The 21,765-nt window shown below is 40.4% G+C and overlaps 1 protein-coding gene across 6 annotated transcripts in view; it reads left to right on the top strand.

The window, feature by feature from the left end:
- Positions 1-21,765, top strand: part of AOPEP (aminopeptidase O (putative)) — a 191,473-nt gene that overhangs the window by 9,775 nt on the left and 159,933 nt on the right. For all 6 annotated transcript variants that reach the window (XM_062640245.1, XM_062640274.1, XM_062640266.1 and 3 more), the window contains exons 3-4: positions 11,849-12,015; positions 19,496-19,652. In XM_062640245.1, coding sequence (XP_062496229.1) covers positions 11,849-12,015; positions 19,496-19,652 — 324 coding nt within the window. The remainder of the gene's footprint in view (positions 1-11,848; positions 12,016-19,495; positions 19,653-21,765) is intronic.

Raw genomic sequence — 21,765 nt, 5'->3', positions numbered from 1 at the left:
AGCTAGGTTGATGATACTTCTTCAGGAAGAAGGAATACAAAAGGCAAGCTACTTCACTAAAATGTGCCAATGAGAGAACCACACTTGATCAGAGGAGGCTGAGAATGAAATAGGATTATGAAAACGCCATTATCCATATGAACAATAAGTCTAAGTGTTTTAATTTTCAAATCGAAAAAGGAGGTGAAAGCAGAGAATATTGAAGAGCCAGTGATGGGGAATGACAAGTCAAATCAGCATTTGTGTTTGTGAATTTGTCAATGAAGAAACCCAAGCAACCTTTGATTTTAGAACAGACCTGAGAAAGTCCAGCTGTATCACTGTTCATATCCATACAAAAACTATCTTCTGTTTTTACAGACAGAGGCTTACAAGGGGTTTTAATTTTTTAATTTTTTTTTTTTTGTCCTGCTGTGGGAATAGAGCAATTAGGAAATCTCCTGATTTCTCTGCCAATAATAAGTTATTTCCAATATTTACTAACATTGAAACAGGATTTATGGCTAATTAATTAAATTTTGTTTAAGCACAGTCAGGTGGTACTTCCTCCAGTGTTACAGAAGTAGTATTAAAAGATTTACAGGGAATGGAATACCTAAGGGATTGGTCAGATGTGTGACTTCAAATTTAGGAAACTTTCTAATAACAGCATTGAGGAAGCTGTTAAGCACATTGCATTTGCCAAAAGTACAGGTCAAAGTAAGTGAAAATATCCTTATTGTTAGAAGCAAAGTAGGAGCACAGTTAGTACTAAATTTAATTACTTTGGATGAAAAAGATATGCCCTGTCTTAACTTCATTATCCTTGCTTTCTGGTGATGGCTGTACCAAAAGATAAAACTTTTAAACAGGAGTTTGTACAGGTACTGTGTCTAGAAGAAGCAGGATTGGTATTACCTGGTGTAACCAAAAGTCAGGAGAATAGAACTCTTTAATACCAATATAGCATTAAGAAGCAGGCATTATATATTACGGTGCTGGATGCATAGGGGATAGCTCTGTCTAAAATGCATGCAGATTTGTACAGGTTTCTTGCTTATAAACATTTTATCTCAAACATATACCTTGTAATTCCCAGCATTATGCACAGTTTATTTTGGGTGAGGTTCCCAGTGGTCTCTGGGAACCCTGGTGGTTGTGTTTTTCTTGACCTTTGGCTGAACTTCTCTCTTATCTTCCTTTTATGGTCCTAGGTAGGCTTCTCTTCTGACTTTGTGAGGGATGGTTCCCAGGTCAATGAGCTACATAGGCAAAGAAAGTTCTTTGTTGTCGTCCTGGATTCAGCAGTCGCAGTCATTTTTCTACTAAGCTGGTGCAGTGCAGTGATTTTGACTTTCAGCCTGGGAACAGCGCTGATGGCACTCATGTTTTTAGTTGTTGCTCAGTAATGTTTACTCTGACCAAGGACTTTCTGAGTCTCATGTTCTGCCAGGGAGGAGGGGAAGCCGGGAGGAAGCAGAGACAGGACACCTGACCCAGACTAGCCAAAGGGGTGTTCCATACCACAGCACGTCATGCCCAGTATATAAACTGGGGGCAGTTACCTGGAAAGGCCAGGTCACTGCTCAGGTCAGGCTGGGTATCAGTCGGTGGGTGGTGAGCAGTTGTATTCTCTTCCCTTGTTATTTCTCTTATTATTATTGGTGGTAGCAGTAGTAGTTTGTGTTGTACCTTAGTTACTGGACTGTTCTTACCTCAGCCCATGGGAGTTACATTCCTTCGATTCTCCTCCCCATCCCTCCGGGAGCGAGGGGAGGAAGTAAAGGAGTGAGTGAGCAGCTGCGTGGTTCTGAGTTACAGGCTGGGCTTAAACCACAACAGTTGTCTTGTTCCTTCTTGACATATGTATGGTTTTGTTCAGTTAAAGTTCAACTTGTTGATTTGCTTCAGCTAAAAATCAGTAAAATGAATCCTCTCCTATCAGTGAGTACCACAGTCAATGAGTACCACAAATTACTGGGCAAAAGTCATGAAGCATCACTTTAGAAACATAGGCATCCAACTGTTGAAAGAAAAGCATCAGAGTAGGAGATTACAAGTGGAATCACTCCTCTCACAATCATATTTAGTACTTTTAAACTGGAGAATGGTTAGTTATTGACTGTTGTTTTATTCAACAGAAAAATGAAAACAAGAATACCTGCTCTGTTGGAATCTGGTGACAGTCACTGGCACCTTGCAGATGTGTAAATTGATGAGACAGAACAAAAATGTCTGTGTGATTCAGATGCCAGGAAATCCTGTTGCTTTGAAGAAATGGCACTGTAATTAAGAGTAAGAAAAGTTGCCAACAGCAGTAGTTCTGCAAGGAGTGGCCTTGTAGTTGCAGGAGATTGCTATCTTACATCCTTACACAGAGATAACCCTTGAAAAAATAGGGAATGTATTTTTTCGCACACAGGAAAGGGATAGTTCCTGAGCTGGGCATTTTCCTTGTGAAAGCTTTAAACATGAAGTAGGCAAAACAGATTGACATGGCTGAGCCTTAGGACATGATTCATGTGACTCCCACGGCAGGTATCTCAAAGAAGACCTGCAGATTCCTGTTCAGAGAACAAAGTACCAACATTTCTTATTGGCTTTAAGGTAGTAGCTAAATTTATTATTGGAATTTATATGCTTACATGGGAGAGTGAGATCTGCCAAGAGCTGGTTTGAGCTAGTTTTGTTATGAAAATACATGAAATACTGATGAGTTAGGATTGCATGAATCAAATCTGCCTCAGAATAATTGGCTTTGGATATTACTGAACTACAGATTTGTGGTTGCCTGTTTTTCCAGTGTAACAAGTAATTAGACAAATAGTCTGAGTTCTCTCTGCTTATCTTACTTTTGTTGTATTCAATTTCCTTATCTCTTCCAATTTATGGTGGGAAAGATTATGGCTGGCATAAAAAACATATTACATAAATGGATGATTTGAAGATTACGAAACTATTAAAACTGAAAGAAGAGACATGGAGAGGATAGGAAAAAGGAAAAGATCTGTGAAGTTTCTTGCTGGCAGGGATAAATCAGAAAAATGGCAAATTTTGTATCCATTAACAAGGGTAGTCTAAAAGGAATTATTTGTCATTGCTATTCTTTGATTGGTTACATAGTACTTTTTCTTTTTCTCAGTCAGGTGCAAAATCTCATCTGTATCAGGGTAAGAATTATGTTTCTGGTCCTCTTAACATGCTGGAATTGCCTGACCCAGAACAAAGAAAACCATCAACTGCACTGGGTGTCCAAAAGTAACATTGCACTATTGCCAATGTTGTAAAAAGAAATTACTACTGTAAATAAAGTATAAAAAATTAGCAAAGTAAAATGTGATTTGTCAGGGGAAGCAAAACAATCCGTGGAAGTATTTTTTAGAGTGAGAAGAAAATAGATTAAAAATTCCAGTGACAGAAAAGTGTCGTGGTTTAAGCCTAGCTGGTAACTCAGAACCACGCAGCTGCTCGCTCACTCCCCCCACTTATTCCTTCTCCTGCTCCTGGAGGGATGGGGAGGAGAATCAGAAGAAAGTAACTCCCACGGCTTGAGATAAGAACAGTCCGGTAACTAAGGTATAACACAAACCACTACTGCTACCACCAATAATAATAATGATAAGAGAGATAACAAGGGAAGAGAATATAACCACTCACCATCCACCGACTGATACACAGCCTGACCCAAGCAGCGATCTAGCCCTCCGGGTAACTGTCCCCAGTTTATATACTGGGTGTGACGTGCTGTGGTTTGGAATACACCTTTGCCTAGTGTCCACCCCTTATTCCATACCATTCATGTCAGGCTCAGATCTCATATTTTTCAATATACCATCGCTTTTGTCTCATATATATATATATATATATATATATATATATATATGCATGTACACACACACACACACACAAAGAGAGAGAGAGAGGTCATTCCTTAGTCCATGGACCAATCCGTGTGAAGCTGCTGAGTTCATCCCGTTCATGATGTCAGGTTCCATCTCTTGTAACAGTCTTTCGGGGCAGGAAAGGCTGTGTGCAGTGTTGGATTGTTGCCTATGGATGACACCTCGGAACCTGTCTGGTTCTATCAAAGTTCATTGTTGGGATGATGGTTGGAGGGAAGTCAGGGCTAGTAGCTGGTGACCTGAAGACATCTAGTTGGTGGCCTATAAAAGTGCTACATAGCAGGCAACAGCATACAATTGAGTTCATTGCCTGTTTTCCCCTAAAATCAAATTCCCTTGAGGTTCACAGCAGACTTCCCCATCTTCCTGCATTACCCACCAAGTATATCCGGGTCCTGAGCAAAAGGAATCCCACAAGTGGGTTTGCCTTTACCTGAAGCAGGAATAACCTAGACTTTCTTCCCCAGCAAATTATGTGCACCACAGGAACTTTATCCCCTTCTACAGTATGTAAAAGTTCTGACTGGGCTGGGCCAGCCCTGTTGGCAGATCCTCTGGTGTTGACCAACCAGGTGGCCTTTGGTAAGTGTGTATCCCAGTGTTTGAAAGTCCCACCACCCATTGCTCTCAGTGAGTTTTTAACAGCCCATTGTACCGTTCGATTTTCCCAGAGGCTGGTGCATGGTAGGGGATGTGATATACCCGCTCAATGCCATGCTCTTTGGCCCAAGTGTCTATAAGGTTGTTCTGGAAATGAGTCCCATTGTCTGACTCAATTCTCTCTGGAGTGCCATGTCACCACAAGATTTCTTTCTCATGGCCCAGGATAGTGTTCTGGGCAGTGGCATGGGGCACAGCATATGTTTCCAGCCACCCGGTGGTTGCTTCCACCATGGTAAGCACATGGCGCTTGCCTTGGAGGGTTGGTGGCAGTGTGATATAGTCAATCTGCCAGGCCTCCCCATATTTATACTTCAACCATCGTCCTCCATACCAAAGAGGCTTTAACCGCTTGGCTTGTTTAATTGCAGCACATGTTTCACACTCATGAATAATCTGGGCAATGGCATCCATTGTTGAGTCCACCCCTCAGTCACAAGCCCATCTGTGTGTTACATGTCTGCCCTGATGGCCTGAAGTATCATGGGCCCACCGGGCCAAAAATAATTCACCCTTATGTTGCCAATCTAAGTCCATCTGAGCCACTTCAGTCTTAGCAGCTTTATCCACTTGTTGGTTGTTCTGGTGTTCCCCAGTGCTCCTGTCCCAGTGCAGTCTGGATCAGTCCATGGCAAATGGTAGGGCTGTGTTTCCAACCCTGGGGCAGTCGGTTCCAAGTGTACTGGACGCTCCTCCAAGTAAAAGCAAACTGCGTCCTGCACTCTGCTGCCAAAGGAATTGAGAAAAATGCATTGGCAATATCAATCGTGGCATACCACTTGGCTGCCTTTGACTCCAGTTCATACTGAAGTTCTAGCATGTCCGGTACGGCAGCACTCAATGGTGGTGTGACTTCATTCAGCCACGATAGTCTACTGTTAGTCTCCATTCTCCATTAGACTTTCGCACTGGCCATATGGGGCTATTAAAGGGCGAGCGGGTCCTGCTGATCACTCCTTGGCTCTCCAGTCTACGGATCAGCTGATGGATGGGAATCAGGGAGTCTCAGCTGGTGTGATATTGCCTCCGGTGCACTGTTGTGGTTGCAATTGGCACTTGTTATTCTTCGACCTTCAACAACCCCACAGCAGAGGGATCTTCTGAGAGACCAGGCAAGGTGGACAGCTGCTCAATTTCCTCAGTCTCCAAAGCAGCAATACCAAAAGCCCATTGGTACCCTTTTGGGTCTTTGAAGTACCCTCTCCTGAGGTAGTCTATGCCAAGGATGCATGCAGCCTCTGGGTGCTTTTGCCAGTTCCTCCCAGTCAGGCTGATTTCAGCCCCCAGTACAGTCAAGTCTTGGGATCCTCCTGTCACTCCAGAAATAGAAATAGGTTCCACCCCTTGACAGCTTGATGGCATCAGGGTACACTGTGCACCGGTATGTACTAGAGCCTTATACTTCTGTGGGACTGATGTGCCAGGCCATCTGATCCACACAGACCAGTAAATCCAACTGTCCCTTACCTCCACCTGGCTGGAGGCAGGGCCCCTCTAATAGTCATCACAATGTTGGACACTTTAGTCTTGTAGAAAGGGATTATTCTTTGTTATCACAGGAGCTGGAGTAAAATCAGCTCTTCCACTCCATTTGGGAACCTGCTCACCAGAGACTGAAGCCACAGCTCTCATGGGATGATCATCCTTGACCTTTGTTTCATTCTTCAATTCACGCACCCATTCCTCCAGAGCTGAGGTAGGTTTTCCATCCCACTTTCTCATGTCTACTCCGTGAACCCACAGGTAAAACTATAGGTTGGCCTGTGGCGTGTACTTCCTATATGATCTCTCTCGAGCCTTTTCTTAATAGCTGAGACGTGGGTTGGTACATGTGAGGAGCTGTATAGATTGGACAGATCATCTCTCAATTGTTTGAACTCCTGGAACAGTTTTTCCACGCTGAAATGATGGAAGGGGTGAGATTGTCGTAGAGCTCTCAGAGCTGACAAATCATCCATTGTTGGTGGTGCTACATCATGCCAGGTTATTGCTACCAGTGAGTGGGCATATGATGATGGTGCACTCCGTGTAAATTTCTGCCTCATGGGTCATGTACATTTGACTTCATCTGGATCTATGGGTGCATTCCCGGCATCCGGCCTGCGATAGATCATCTCTACAGTGGCTGATTCCCTCAGAAACTGGATGCCTTTCTCAATCATAGTCCACTTGGCCGAACAATGTATAACATCGTCCTTGTACGGAAAGCTTTCTTTCACAGCTGCCAAGAGCCGCCTCCAAAGACTGAGGGAGTTTTTCTGTCTTGCAATTGCTTTGTCAATTCCCTCTTCTCTAGCAAGTAATCCCAGCTGTTTTGCTGCTTGGCTTCCCTACCTTCTACTTTGTGACCTTCGGCCCCATTGTCCCAGCATCAGAGCAACTAGGTGATGATGTGCTTCCCTGGTTGATGGGTAAAATCTTTTTGCATATTCCATAGCTCAGTTGAGGACTGGAGTTGAGAAGTCACCTCTTCTTCCTCTTCCCCTGATTCATGTAATAATATCTCCTGATCAGATGCTGTCCCTTGTAGTAACTGCTTTGCTTCTTCATCTTTCTTCACTGTATGGGTTACTTTTTGTGCCTCTTGTTTGCTTTTCCCCTTGCATACAGGGGCAACTGATACTGGCACAAATTGGTCCTTTGGTTTAGCTGCAGTGACTGTCACCATGGTTGGAGTGTCTGCAGTATCTGTTGTCAGGGTTGGTGCAGCCACTGTGCTTGGGTGTTGAGTAGCACCAGTATCTGCGCTGTCTGTTGCTGTCGGGGTTTGAGTAGCTGCTGTACTTGTCATTGGAGTGGGTGTAGTTACTGTTTTTGGAGCTGGAGTAGCTGTGTTGTCTGTTGTAGTCAGAGTTAAGCATAACTGCTGTACTTGTCACTGGGGTTGGTGTATCTGCTGTATTTGGAGTTGGAGTAGCTGCACTGTCTGTTGCTTTGCCATCAGGTCCAGAGACATTTTGTTCACTTTGAAGGTGCTGGATAGTGTTGAACAAGGCTCTGTAAGCACAGGCCAAGCCCCAGCACATTGCCATGATTTGTCCCTCTCTGATATGATCAGGATGACAACACACCTCATTTAAGTGTTTTACTAATTTTTCCAGATTTTGTACTTCTTCACTGGTGAAGTTCCAAAGCACTGGAGGGGCCCACAGGCCTAGATACTTGCCCATGCTATCCCACGCACCCTGCCACTCATGGCTGTCCAGCCTTAGGGAAAATCTCGTAGTCCTCCTATATCATTGTCTAACCCTAGACAAGACCCAAACCTGACTTTTCTTAACTTTTGAGATCAGATGAAATGGTCATGGGTAAAACACACTCTGAATGCGTGCCAACATGGTGATCCCCATCACAATCAGCAGGCAGGTCTCAAGGGTACCCAAAGGCCATTCAGAACCTTCAGAACTCTCAAATGATGCTGTAAGTAGTCTGGTGGGGGAGCTGGGAACATAAAGGAATGTTTCCTTCGTAGGTTGACCACCTGAGGAGGGGTAAAAAGATGTGTAATTGCTTAACACTTCCATTATATACCTCCCAAATTGTAGAGGTGATGACCACACTGGGAATTCAAGCCAGATCAGTTTCATGATCAATGAGTCTATTGTATTACAAGTCATTACCATAAAGTACAACAGAACAAGAACCTTAGCCCAAGCGCCCCAGCCAATAAACACTAAACCACAAAATACTGGCTGTAAGTAAGGTATGACATGCTGAAACTGTGAGATCAAGAGCAACAACTTTGAGAGACAATAATCAGCATTGTGACAAGTGACTATTAATCAGAAACAATAAATGCTTATCACAAATGTGATTAGAAACACTCTGGTCAGATCTGTCGTTATCTCAACCCTTTGTGCCCCACATTGGGTGCCACAAAGAACTGTAGTGGTTTGAGCCCAGCCAGTAACTCAGAACCACGCAGCCGCTCACTCACTCCCCCACTTCCTCCCCCCAACTCCCAGAGGGATGGGGAGGAGAATCGAAAGATGTAACTCCCACGGGTTGAGATAAGAACAGTCCAGTAACAAACCACTACTGCTGCTGCCACCAATAATAATGATAAGGGAAATAACAAGGGGAGATAATACAACTGCTCACCACCCACCAACAGATACCCAGCCCAACCTGAGCAGCGATCTCACCCTTCCAGGTAACTCCCCGCAATTTATATACTGGGCATGACGTGCTGTGGTATGGAATACCTCTTTGGCTAGTTTGGGTCAGGTGTCCTGTCTCTGCTTCCTCCCAGCTTCCCCTCCTCCCTGGCAGAGCATGAGACTCAGAAAGTCCTTGGTCAGAGTAATCATTACTTGGCAACAGCTAAAACCATCGGTGTTACCAGTGTTGTTCCCACACTGAAAGTCAAAAACACTGCGCTGCACCAGCTACTAAGAAGGAGAAAAATGACTGCTGCTCCTGAACCCAGGACAAAAAGATGAAGAAAAAAAAATAATGAGTTGATGGCCTGCTGCCAGTCAAGCTTGCAGGTGGTCTCACTATGAATATACAAATACCTAATTAAAAGCTGATGTAATTGTTGTTCTGATAGTTTCCTCTTGATATTTAGAATTTACATGTTTTATTACTATCTTCTTTGCAGACTTTGACATCTTTGAATACATTTTGATTTGATATAATGAGGTTAGTAAGGATACATGGACAAAAATTTTATTAAGACACGTGAGCAGTGGAAAGGAGGCTGTTTTGAAAAAAAAAGATTATGTGCTTGACCAATCTTTCTCCACTTTTCTAACTCCCTTTCTACTTGGGCCTTAATTGTAGAAACTTGTGACCCGCCTGCGTAAGTATTTTAGAATGAAGATATTTTAGGATAAAAAAAGATAGTTATATAATTATTTCTTATAATGAGATGCTTCTTAGTCCAGCATGAAAGCTGTTGAACTGAGAGGCTTGAAACTAAGCCTGAAAGCACAGCTTGAACACTAGCACTAAGCAAATCTTTTCACTGTTTTACATTTCACCCATCTGCGAAACGGTATTGACATTATTTGTAAAATACTTTATGGTCTGCAGGTAAAAAATGTTCTCTGAGAACAAGATAACATTCATGGTCTTGGTAGCGTCTGTTCCGTGTTATGTTTGTATTGTATTTGACGCAGCATTGTAACATTATGCTTCATGCTGTTCTGCTAGCCCTTTTTCCCACTCATTGTGACATTTCCCTTAGGATATGAAAATCCCCTATAATGCTCTTAAGACTGGGTTATATCAACGGCAGCCAGCAAAACCACCTTCAGGCAGCAAAACCACTTTCACAAATGCATGGTAAATCATTAGTAAAATATATGTATCAGTAGCCATTAACCCCACCTTTCCCCTCATTCCTAGAATCACTACTAGGATCTCTTTTTATATCTTGTGTATTTAATTAAGTTTTCATGAATGAGGAGCCGTCCTTTCCTCCCCGTCGCCTCCCAGTAAGCATATGATTTAGGATAAATAGCATGTCCAGTATCTCTTAGCTAGCATTACAAGGAGAAAGCAGAGCCTCGTAGGAGGTAAAAAAGCAAGCTCTTACTTTTCCTTGTGAACTCACCATTCAGTTTTCTAGAAGGAAACAAAGGTATTTTATGTATTATCAGAGTTGGTTACAAATTCAGGTTTAGTAGATTAATTCCAAAGAATTAAAGCTAATTAAAGATTTATGCACATTAGTGGTCTTTTACATTTAGCTGTGCATTGTGTTTTACTGGGTAAAAGATAACCACCTTCTCAAAAGACAAAAGATAACTACAGGTATTTTTTGAGCTTTACTGAGTATCTATGTCCTACTCTATTCACTCTGACACATGGGAGGGGGGAGCCAAATTAATTTCATTTTCTGGTTGTGCATAGGCCTACTTAAACTGCAGTTTCACTGAAAGATCAAGCTGGCCTTCATTAGTTAAGCCACTGTAACTTGATTGTGCCATGGACAGCTCTGGATTCAATACCATCGATAGATAGCACTTTTGACAAGAGGGCAAAAATAGCTTCAGAATATTTTTCATGTTTGGCCATCAGTATCTTCCAAGTTACTTCCTCTGGGAATAATTTGAATGGAGGAGCTGTTTGGATGCGAGTAAAGAAGATACTCAGATTTTAGCCACTGCAAAATAGGTTTTGCCCTAAAAATCTGTCTTCTATCTTCCAAAGTGTTTTGATGATATTTACACTTGAGTTATGAAAGATACTGATCAAAATATTTTTAGCCTCAAGCATTTACAAAATAATTTGTCATGCTCCCAGATTATTTAAATATCATAGGTTTTTAAAAACTCAGGGCAATGAAGTTAAGCTTTTAAGATTTTCTTTATCTGGAGAAGCCTACTGACTGTGCTTAGTTTATATAATTTATAAATTTATTTCTGTAATTTATATTTGAAAACCTAACTTTTTTAGTAGTAGGAATTTTGATAAAACTGCAAAATGAAACAAAAGAAGTAGAAGAAGAATTATTATATCTGAACACCAACAACAGCAAGGTAGGAGTTAATGAAAGGCCTTGTTACCTTCCCAGCTGTAGCTAAGCTGCTAGTAAGAAATTGGCTGGCATGAAATATTGCAGCTGAAATTTGAAAGGGGCAGTAGATGGAGAGGATGCCTAGGAGAGGGTTAGAGAAACTGCAAAAAGAATAATACTGCAAGGAAGATTGCTACATGAGAAGCAAGAAGGAGACTGAGGCTGATAGGGAAGAAGTACTTGCTTCTCATTATATTCCCTGTGGTTGAAGTTCTGAAAGGCAGGTGAGCTAGCATGCATTACATTAGTGCAAGAAGAAATGTAAAATAGTCAGGATTTATTTAGGCTTGGGCTAAAAAAGGCAAGAGGCTAGACCTATTGCTCACAGTTTGCATGAGCTTCCAGATTGTATGGAGAGATGGGATTAATGATCATGAAAGCACTACTGCAGTGACAACAGGGAGGTGTCAAAGGTGTCATTGAAGCCTTGCAAAGGCATATCGTCAGAAGATACTCAGAAGCCTTCTTTAGCCTTATGGATTCAGCTGAAGGCCATTATATAAGGCTAGAAGGCTCATGCATAAGCAGGCGAGGGGAAAGACTGTAGTTACTTTTTTCTAGTTTATGTAAAAATTGTTGTGGCAGTCTTGCTTTTCTTCATCCTGTCTTAAGTGACTTTAAATTGTATGTTGATTGGTTCATGTCATACAGGTTTGAAACCTACAGAGCTGAGGTTAAAAATAAACACCTCAGTACAACAGTAGGTTGGATTCTAGATAGAAAAATTAATTCACTCTTTCTTACTGTAACTCCAGTTTCAATGTCTTTTCCTTACATCTAGGCCATGTGTTTATACGATGGGATCGCCAATAAACAACAGAGCTCTTTTCCCATGCCAAGAGCCACCTATTGCCTTGTCAACGTGGCAGGCCTCCGTCCGAACAGCTGCAGACTTTGTTGTGTTAATGAGTGGTGAAAACTCAGCAGAGCCAGTCCAGCTTCAAGAAGGTGAGATATACTTTCTACAGCAAATTATTTTCAATAATTTTATAATTATAAATGTAGCTTAGTAGATATGTAATAGTTGAAATAATGAAATTCCTAACCTGAAAAGCACTTACTTGTCTGATTACATATCTGTAATCTCCATATCGTTCTATGGAAAGTTACTTGCCCAAGGCCTCAGGTTAGGAATAAGAATTCAAGGCATCTACATTTCACTGTGTTATTTCTACTTACTTTTTTCTGAGGTTTTATTCCTTTACTTTTCCCAAACTTTACTTTTCTAAACTTCACTTGGATTTAATCACTCTACAGTTGAACGTTTCATAGATGAGGTACTTTATCAGGCTCTTGACAACTTCAGGCCTTGGTAAATCATTAACTTCCAGTTTTAGTTTTCCAGTCGAAGTATAGATCAACATGCCAGTGATTAGAAGCGGTCATTGTGTCATGTCTGTTTCCTGAGATATATGGAATAGATGAAGAATATCAGGTCAGTCCCCTGCAAATCTGGTCTTTGGGGTTTTTTGACATTGGTAGATAATACATTGTGCAGCAGTAAGCAAGCAGATATTTTTCTTTGGTGTTGTTTATTCTCTAAACCTCTGTCTTCACAAAGAAGGAAGTTTTTAAGGCAGTTCTACGGGTAATACAAAGTATGTCTTGCTTCCATAGTTTTGAGATAATCTGTCAAACTGGGTCAGTTATTTTCTACCATAGTTCTGATGAAAAGTAGCATATAGAAAACAGAATAGATGTTTATGGGGAAAAAAACCTCTTATGTTCCCCTTCAAATTTACTCTTGAGGGGGAAAAAAAAAAGTCTCCTTGATTTGAGAACCATCGGTTAATCCATTTGCATGGAATTATCTGATTATTTTTGGCCATATGTGAAGCCTGTTTCAAGCCTTGTCTCTGCTGTTGAAATATGGAAAGCTGCCATGATAAGTGCTCAGCTCACTTGGATAATACTACTTTCCTGTCTCACATCAATAAAGCAAGCGTGCTATTGCCTTCAGATCAGAACAGCTCTGCCATCATTGTTTGATTAATTTAATCCACACTTAACACCTTTCTAAAGGGTTTTTGCTTGTCTGTCCCTCAGTGGTGGCTATGTGGTATGAAATTTTAAGAGCAAGAAGAATGCTTATGTGAATTTCTAGAAATAGAAACCTTGGAAAAACTTCAGGCAATAAAAATTGTCATAGGTCAGTTAAAACTGATACTTTCTTAGACCAACTAGCTATTTGAAAATATTGTGAAATAATTATATCCTTATTAACATGTTTTGTCATTTAGTTTAAAACACCTATTAAAAATTTATACTTGAATAAAGAAAAAAAAGATAACTAGTTGTGGGAAAAAACAGCTTAAAAATGCTGTTGATGGAGTGTTGAGAATTAAATCAGAGTACCCTGTCATTAATGATAGCACTGGGGCTTAGTTACCTAAAGTCAGCCTTGTCACCCATAGAGGACAGAAGGGGCTTTTATTTAAATCCTTGTAGTTGTTGCAGTGGATTACTTTATGTTGGTCATTCATGTGTCAGCTTAAAGCTTTGTTTGGTTTAGGTTTATTTTTTGTGTTTGGTGTTTTTTTGTTTTGTTTAGGTTTTTTTAATTTTCCAATGTCTGACCCAGTATATTTCCTTTCCTATGAAATGTGAAAGCAAGAAATACTGTAAGAAGTCTTTAATGGAAAGACTAGTAGGGAGGAAATGACTCATTTTAGCTTCACTGTGCTATTGAAGTGCTGAGTGGAAAGTGTGAACTGGGAAGAACCAAATGAAGCATTAAAGCTGGCTCTTTTAGGAGCCATGTGACAATGTCAAAGTTTTGTGCTGAACTTAACTGAAGAGAAGCAGCAGAAGCACCTAGTGCATTTCTGTCCTTCTACCTTTCCTCATGATGGAATTCCCAAGAGTGTGGAAGTCCCTGCTTATGGACTATGTGGGACACACACAATTACTTAGGCTACTTTTGATGTCATGATGCGAAGTTGCTGGGTTTCTTTAAAGGTAGTAGGCATTTTGCTCCAATAGCTCTCAAAGACTTAATCATGGATGAGGCCTTGTAAAAATATGCAAAACAGGTATAGAGGAAGAAGGGGAAAAAATAATATTGTGAGAAATATTATAAGAACCAGACAAACCCAACGCTCAAGTGCTAATCTGAAGCTTGGGTAAATTCTTAATGAATTTAGAAATACAAATTCATTAATTTAATTAAGAAAACCTGAAGAGTTAAAAAGCTAAAAGTGGTCTGTAATGTTAAATAACCTGTCCTACATAGATTGTGTTGTTAGGCAGTTATGCAGGGAATATGAAATCTGTCCATCTTAAAATTTTGTCTTTATATTTGTAAAACATACCTAAAAGTCTTTCAGGGTGGCTTCAATTAGAATAACTTTTCTTTGACAAATTATTTATATACACTATGCTATTGTTGTACTGCATATTTATGAAATCCTAGATAACAGACAGAACACAAAAATACATTTTTAAAATGCAGTTGCTATTTTGGCAAGCAGTTGTGGATGAATTTATTCTGAATAGAATTACAAGTTATCTGAATATTTTTTCCTTTAAACATCGTCACAAGTGTGCAAACAGACAATAAAAGAACACCAAGCAAGGATGATACCTTCATTCTTTTAAACAGAGCTCTGCATTCTGCTTCACAGACCTACATCTCTAGAGGCACAGATGCTGTAATCCAGAGTATTAGGTAGACTAGTAACACACACAAACTCCTCGTTTCGCCACTTGTATTTGCAGATTTTGGTAACAGCGTACTTTATTCTGTATGTTCCATTTCTGCATTCTGCCTCTTACTAAACTATGGCTCATCCTGTCATTTGAAGTAAAGTGAGGCCACATTTGTTTGAAAATACTGATACTTCACCTACTCAAGTACGTATTGTAACTATTCAAGTATGACTTAAAAGTGCGTGAGAATACCAAGCATTCTTTATGGAGTACTTAGAGAAAATAAAAAAATTGTTAGAAAAATGCAACTGACAATGCCTTTTGGCAGAAAGCTTTACAGGGATCACTCTGGATGTGTAATGTGAACCATTCAACCAACGGATTTATTTTGCAGCACTTGACAGTTTTATTTTCCTTCAGCATATTGCTGTAACACATAGAAGGTGCAAATGTATTTGGTCACAAGTACCTTTATATTTGTTTTAATTCATGTTTAAGGTGTAAATATCCAAGCATGAAGTGTGAAATTGACTGGCTTGCTCTTTGTGTGGTTACATTATGTAGCCAATTATTTTGTTTTGCCATCTCTGATACCAATGAGAAGGTGTATTCTATTATTGAGAGGAAATACTGTGGTGGAGAAAGCACCGGTATTGCTATGTAGCTAGCAGCAACAGTAGTTGTTTTTGTGTGTTTGCTCTCCTCTTGCTTTTCACAAGGCAAAACGAGTCCAGTGCTTGTGTTGATTGATCTCCAGCATGTATCAGGAGCTGCAGCACAGGAGTTGACAGCTCATCCCATGCTACTCATCCTTCCAAGCCAGTGCTACTCATCCTTCCGAGCCAGTGCTGAACTGATGCCCTGGCATGAATGTGCTCTGTGGGAAATTCTGGCTTGCAGATGAGATCAAAGATTTCTACAAGTTACAGAGAATTTTAGAAAGCTGGAGGGCTCTTAGTCCTGGTACTCCAACCAAAGAGTAGTTTTGGCATAAATACTTATTTAGCTACAGTTTTATGTATTAGCACTAGCTCCTTACTTTGCATATCAAATGATGTGTGGGACTATCTCTCTTTTTCCTTAGAGGTAGCTGAGTTTTGTGGTTTTTTTTTTTAGTAAATCATCGACATTGTATGTATTTTGTGCTGTTTATATTTGTGTTAGTGTAAACTGTTTGAAAGAAAATATACTATAAGTAAGAATACTGTTAATGTCCTTGCATTTGGCATTATCAGATACTGACTGGTACATGTTTCTTCAGTTATAAAGGACTCCACAGGGCTCAGAACAATGCTAAATGAATTAAAAATTCTAGGGAGTAATTACATCATTCATCATTATTATTTCAAGTAGAAGAAATAAATGGCCTTTAAATTGTTCTTTTGCACAATTATAAATAGATTATTTTTTCCTACCCTTGTTAAAAGTAGTTCTAATTTTTGCATGGAAAGTTTTCCACTCACAGCTCATGGAGTAGGTGATTGTTGTTGCACAGTTTGTTCAGTTATGACATGATAGATTTGATTTGCAGAACTGAAAAAAAAACCTTAAAAATATTTCAAAATTACTTGTAGAGAAAATATTTTGAAGTATTATAATTGCCTAAAATAATTTATGTGTAGGAATCAAGTTGCTTTTAAATTGCCTGGTTGTAGTGAGAGGATATTAGCATTACAAATAAAAGGACCAGTGCACTTTTCCTCTGTTTATTCTATGGGCAAGCCCCAGCTTAGTCTCTTGTTCTTCCCAACATTTCCTTGCTTAATCTGGAAGTGTTTTTGTGGTACAAAATACTGGCTTTGGTAAAGCAAGCCATCTTCCCCTTCAGCTGCATTGTTTTCTCTTACCCTGGAGGTGGTGCTGTCTCCAAGGCTGCCCTTTGGAAACCAGAGGGCAGCCAGGGGAAGGGAGCAGTAGCATAGAGTTTGTAATCCCAGTCTGTACCCTGGGATAGATCTGAGGTTAGAGATAAAGGGAAACAGAACAAATCCCCTGGCCTGAAGAAAGTTAAGGGAAGGGAAATCATGGAGAAAAGGGCAGGTTGGAAGACAGTCTTACCAGTAGTGAGGGGAAAAGACAGACGGTAAATGAAGCTTAGACTCTTGAAACAGTAATGCATGGTGCTTGCTGGAGGGAACTGTTGCCAATATAAAGACTATTTCAGTTGTCCGTCAGTGAACGCACTATAGAGAGAACTCAGCTGTCATGCCAGAGCATGTGATTTCGGCTATTCAAGGCAAAACAACTGTGGTATAACTATATAGTCACCCTTCACAGTTCAAGAGTATGAACGCAGAAGATACATTGAGCCCCAGTTAGGTGTGTAAAGACAGTATAAATCTTGGATTTTGTTCTGGGAGTATCCAGAGTTCACATGCTTTCTATAATGTCTGCAAAATACAAGGGGCATGGAAACAAGACGAGGATCTGTATGTTAGTTGCTTTTCTTTTCTTCAGGAAATCCAAATTTAGAGAAATCTGAAAACACATACCAAGAAAAGCTAACTGACTTTGGTACCTTCACCTTTTTCTAGGGTTTGCTGCAGCGTCAAATAGCATATATTCATTGCTAATACCTGTAAATTTGTGAATACAGTACAAGCCGTTCTTTTCTCTGGACTGTTAAACTGATTCCCCATTCATTTTGACATTCTATTCAATCTACCTATGTTTTATAAGAAACCTCTATGGTCTTGCTTGCTCTAGCCTGTTTTGCTGAACTTGTTTCTCACCATAATCCTCTCTGTTCCCTTTGTTTGCACACTACAGGCCCACAGACACACTTTCCATGTAGCCAATCTCCTCACTGTTGTGACAGCTTTCTCCTTTACATCTTCTGCCGTTTAGAGCAGTTTTCTGTGACTGCCTTTTGACATTCATGCTTTTTTCAGAACTCAATTGAAAACACATTAGTTTTTCCATTACGATTCCTCAGATTTTTACTCCTCCTCAGCTGTTACTTAACTCTTAAGGTTTTACAATTAGCATAACTGCATAAAACATTCTGTAATGCTTTGTATGTAACAGATTCCACGTAAAGTGCAGTACTGTAGCCTACCTGTGGGCCTGCTTGTGTACAAATCTAAGTCAATGGGAAAGCTGGTATTAATGACAGTGTGTCAATAAAACTCTCCACATCAGGAGTCTGGTATTTCAAAATAATAAATTGTTGATCTCCTGGGTGACTTCTTTCTCTCCAGGTGTCATTTATTTGCCTTAGCTCATTTGTAGCCTTGGTAAGTTCATTGAAAAAAAAAAAGCAACCCAAAAAAGAGGAGGTGGAATTTGAAAAATAGTTATTATCCACCTTGTTCCTAATGTGTTTTGAGCAAATAAGTTCCTTGTGCTCACATGCTGACAGGAGGTTAGGAAAATTACAGGAGTAATGTATGTTCACCTAACGAACAATACAGACAAAAGGTTTGTGAAGGTAGTGGTGAATGTTGCCGAAAGTAGAATGGAGTGAAAGAGTGTAAGTGGTTGCTAGTGCCTGTAAGAGGCAGAGGCTTTGTCTTCATCTCAGAAGACTTCACAAACACTATTGTTTTGTTGTACTAAATAGTAGGTGGAAAATTTGTTGAGGCTTTGTTTTTCTTGTCCTTCCTTTGTACAGCTTGATCTGTGGGCATTAAGGTAGGAAACCCACAGATGCTTTGCTGCAGTTGTTTATTTCCTTTCCTCTGTGCCTTGTGGCCTCCCCTCTATTGTTGGTTTGGGTTTTTTTTTCCATTTTTTTCCTTTTGATAGTCTTCCATAGCTGTGGTCATAATACTATTGCAAAAGAACAAGTACATGTTCTCTTAAAATAACCAGAGTTTGTATGTGTCCACAGTTGCCACAGCTACAGTTATTTGCACATGATTCAGCAGGTTGTAACTTCATGCTAGGCTTTTTCCGAGAGTGATTAAGCTATTAGAATGGTATAGTAACTGTATTTGTGGCCATAAATAAGTACTTGAATGTAATTCTGAAGCTATATTCTTTTCAATAGGCAAATGGATAAACCAAAGCAACATTTAGATTAATGAAAAGTATGCTGTCCAGCATAAACGTCTCCAGCTTATCCAAATGTGTTCATAGGTACTGTCATCCTGTACTGTACTGTACTACTTAACTTACCATCTTTTTACCTTCTAATACACTCTGTAAACATGTTTTAGCACCTCCTGGATTATCATGACCAAATCACTGATTTAGGCAATATCCCATCTGTTTCTAAGCTTTGATTTCTCACTGCCTCATTGGCACATCATGTATCTCAGATTTCCAGGTTGAATTCACAAGCACTGGTGTTGTTTGTTAGAACTTGCCTATCAGCTTGGTATGGTCCAGAACACAAAGAAAAGATTTTATACGTGAGATAATACAGTCAGGACAAAACCATAAGGTTGTTGATCCAGGGTTGAAAGACTTAAAATTTAATTTTTCTCTATATGTGGATCTGAAGTTGCTATTAGGTTTTATAGCTGATTCAGTTCTTAGGCAGTGACAGTACGATCCTGTTAAGCTGCATTAATCACATCCCACTTATGGATGATTTCTTTATAGATAAAAACATCAGCAGATTGAAGAAAGTTGCATGTGTAAATGAAAAGTACTGAATCCATGGTGGTTACACATGACTCTTTTATGTGTCAATGAAATTATTTTTCTTTCCTCAACAAAAATACCAGGAAGTAAGGTGGGAGGTTTGGCCCAAAATCTAAGGTACATAAAAATGATAAGTTCTGAGTGTGTGCTATTACTGATGAGTCTGTACAAATGTTCTCTTTATTTACAGGTATCATGAGCTGGTACTACTATGTGACTATGCCAATGCCAGCATCCACCTTCACTATTGCTGTGGGGTGCTGGCAGGAAGTTAAACAGCAGGGCTTCACAGCTGCTATCCAGACAAACACTAAGTTTTCCCTGCCATCTTCACAAGCTGATTTCAGGTTAGTGTTCAGAATACTGTTGAAAAATGAGGTACATGGGTAGCATTTTCATTTACTCTCTGGAATGTGAAAGTGAGTCAGTACAGGAATCAAAACAGAACTTGTTTAATCTGAACAGAAAAATCTTGACAGGAAAATAATTCCAAAGGCATTATTTCATGGGCAAGGGTGTGGTTCTTTGTATGTGGAAACAAGCTGGTTAGTGAGCAACAGGGTTAAAAAATCCTGGTGTCCTCTGGATTTGTATTCTACATCCTGTATCTCTTAATGCCCTGATGCAGCAATAACACATCCTCCTTTGTTTCTTACGGTGCCTGGCTGTAAGGTCTGTCATGTTACCAGACTCAGGATGTTTGGATACCCAGCGCCCCTCACAATATTGCCTACTCATTCACGTTTGTCATTCCTGTCCAGTCCCATCCCAGAGCTAGAGCTGGCCTGTGCAGTGTGGCTTTCCTGGGGTGATGTGACTGGGTACATGAAAGACAGTTGGGCCATAAAACAAAGTTGGGCCAATGTTTCTTTTCAATGAAAAAATACCCTGTCGTCTGATGTATGCAGTGGTTACTCGGCTGTCTTTTGGATACATCTATTCCTTCTTCTAATCTAGTCAAAACTGCTCATTAAGTTTAAATTATTACAGAGTAATGGATGAACAGAACAATACTATATAGGTCTGCAAGTGACATTTAAAGCTAAAAATTCTCTGGAGAAGTAACATTTGTTTGCCTGTGTATTCATAGTTAGCAGAAGTCTCAGACATGGCACTTGATTTACTCACATATTACTCTCAACTTCTGAAATTCATAGAGTCATAGAATCACAGAATTCCAACAGCCCAAGTTGGAAAGCACTTTAAAAGATCGTCTGGTTCAGTGTGTAATGGGAAGGGAAGCTTAGATGAGGTTATCTAGCACTCATTTCCCCTTGTCTTCTCCTTGTGAAGGGAGACTGTGCCCTTTGTAGATGCCTTTTAAGTACTGGAATGCTGCAACTGAGCCTACCCTCCCCTGCTCCTGTCCTCAGAAAAAGCCTAGCTCCTCCTGCCTTTCCTCACAAGGCAGGTTCTTCAGCCTTTCTTTCATTTTGTTGGCCCTCCTTTGGACCCTCTGCTGTCTGTGTCTTTCTCGAAATGTAGGGACCAGAACTTGACGCAGTATTCCAGATGCAGCCTGACGAGCACTGAACAGAGTGCGGTGATCATGTCTCTGCTAGTAATGCCCCTGTGGATGCAGCCAAGGATCTGATTTGCCTTTGTTTTTGCAGTGGTGCTCTGTAGAATCCTGTTGAGCTTGTTGTCCACCAGAAACCCTGGGTCCCTTTCGGGAAGGCAGCTCCCCAGACACACAGGTCCTAGCCTGTGCTGGGCTCTTTGGTTGTGTTATCCCAGGTGCAGGACTTCGAACATGTCTCTGTTGAGCTTCACACCATTCTTTCTAGCCCCTTCTTCCCACCTGTCCAGGTTTCTCTGTAAGATGCTCTCCCTTCTGACATGTTCACCTCACCACCCTGTTTGGTGTCATCAGCCAACCTGGAGAGGGTGTTTTCAATCCCATCATCCAGGACATTTGTGAAGACGCTGAACAGCATGGGACCAGCATTGATCCATGGGGGACTTGTGACAGGCTGCCAGCCTGAGTGTAAACCACTGATTATTGTCCTCTTGAGTGCAGCCTGTGAGTCAAGTTCCCACACGTCTTACAGACCATCCATCCAGTCTGTATTTCACCAGTTTGTCCAGAAGGCTGTGGGAAACTGTGATGAATGTTTTGCTGAAGTCCAGGCAAACAATATCCACTACTATTCCCATGTCAACAGAAAATGTTATTTTGTTGTAGAAAAGGGGTCAGCTTAGTCAGGCCATAAGTATTTTTTGCTGTTATGCGCTTAGAAATTTAACCAAGACAATACTTCGCTTTTAAATTTACGGTTTGGGCTTATGCTGTGTTAATGTAAAGACAGTAGACATCTTTACCATGTGATAAAGCTAGAGAGAATTTGGAACTTGAGGACCTAATAGGGATTTCTTATTAGAATTTTAAATGGAAGTATTCTGATGGCTTGCAGCATGACTAGTTTTGTAAACTGAAAATTGTAATAAATCTTGAGAATA

This window comes from Pezoporus occidentalis, unplaced genomic scaffold (assembly GCF_034315485.1).
Source record: "Pezoporus occidentalis ecotype Australia unplaced genomic scaffold, CSIRO_AGI_Poc_V1 ctg117, whole genome shotgun sequence".
Lineage (NCBI taxonomy): Eukaryota > Metazoa > Chordata > Aves > Psittaciformes > Psittacidae > Pezoporus > Pezoporus occidentalis.
Note: the sequence above shows the minus strand (reverse complement) of the source record. Positions and strands in the feature narration are given on the sequence as shown.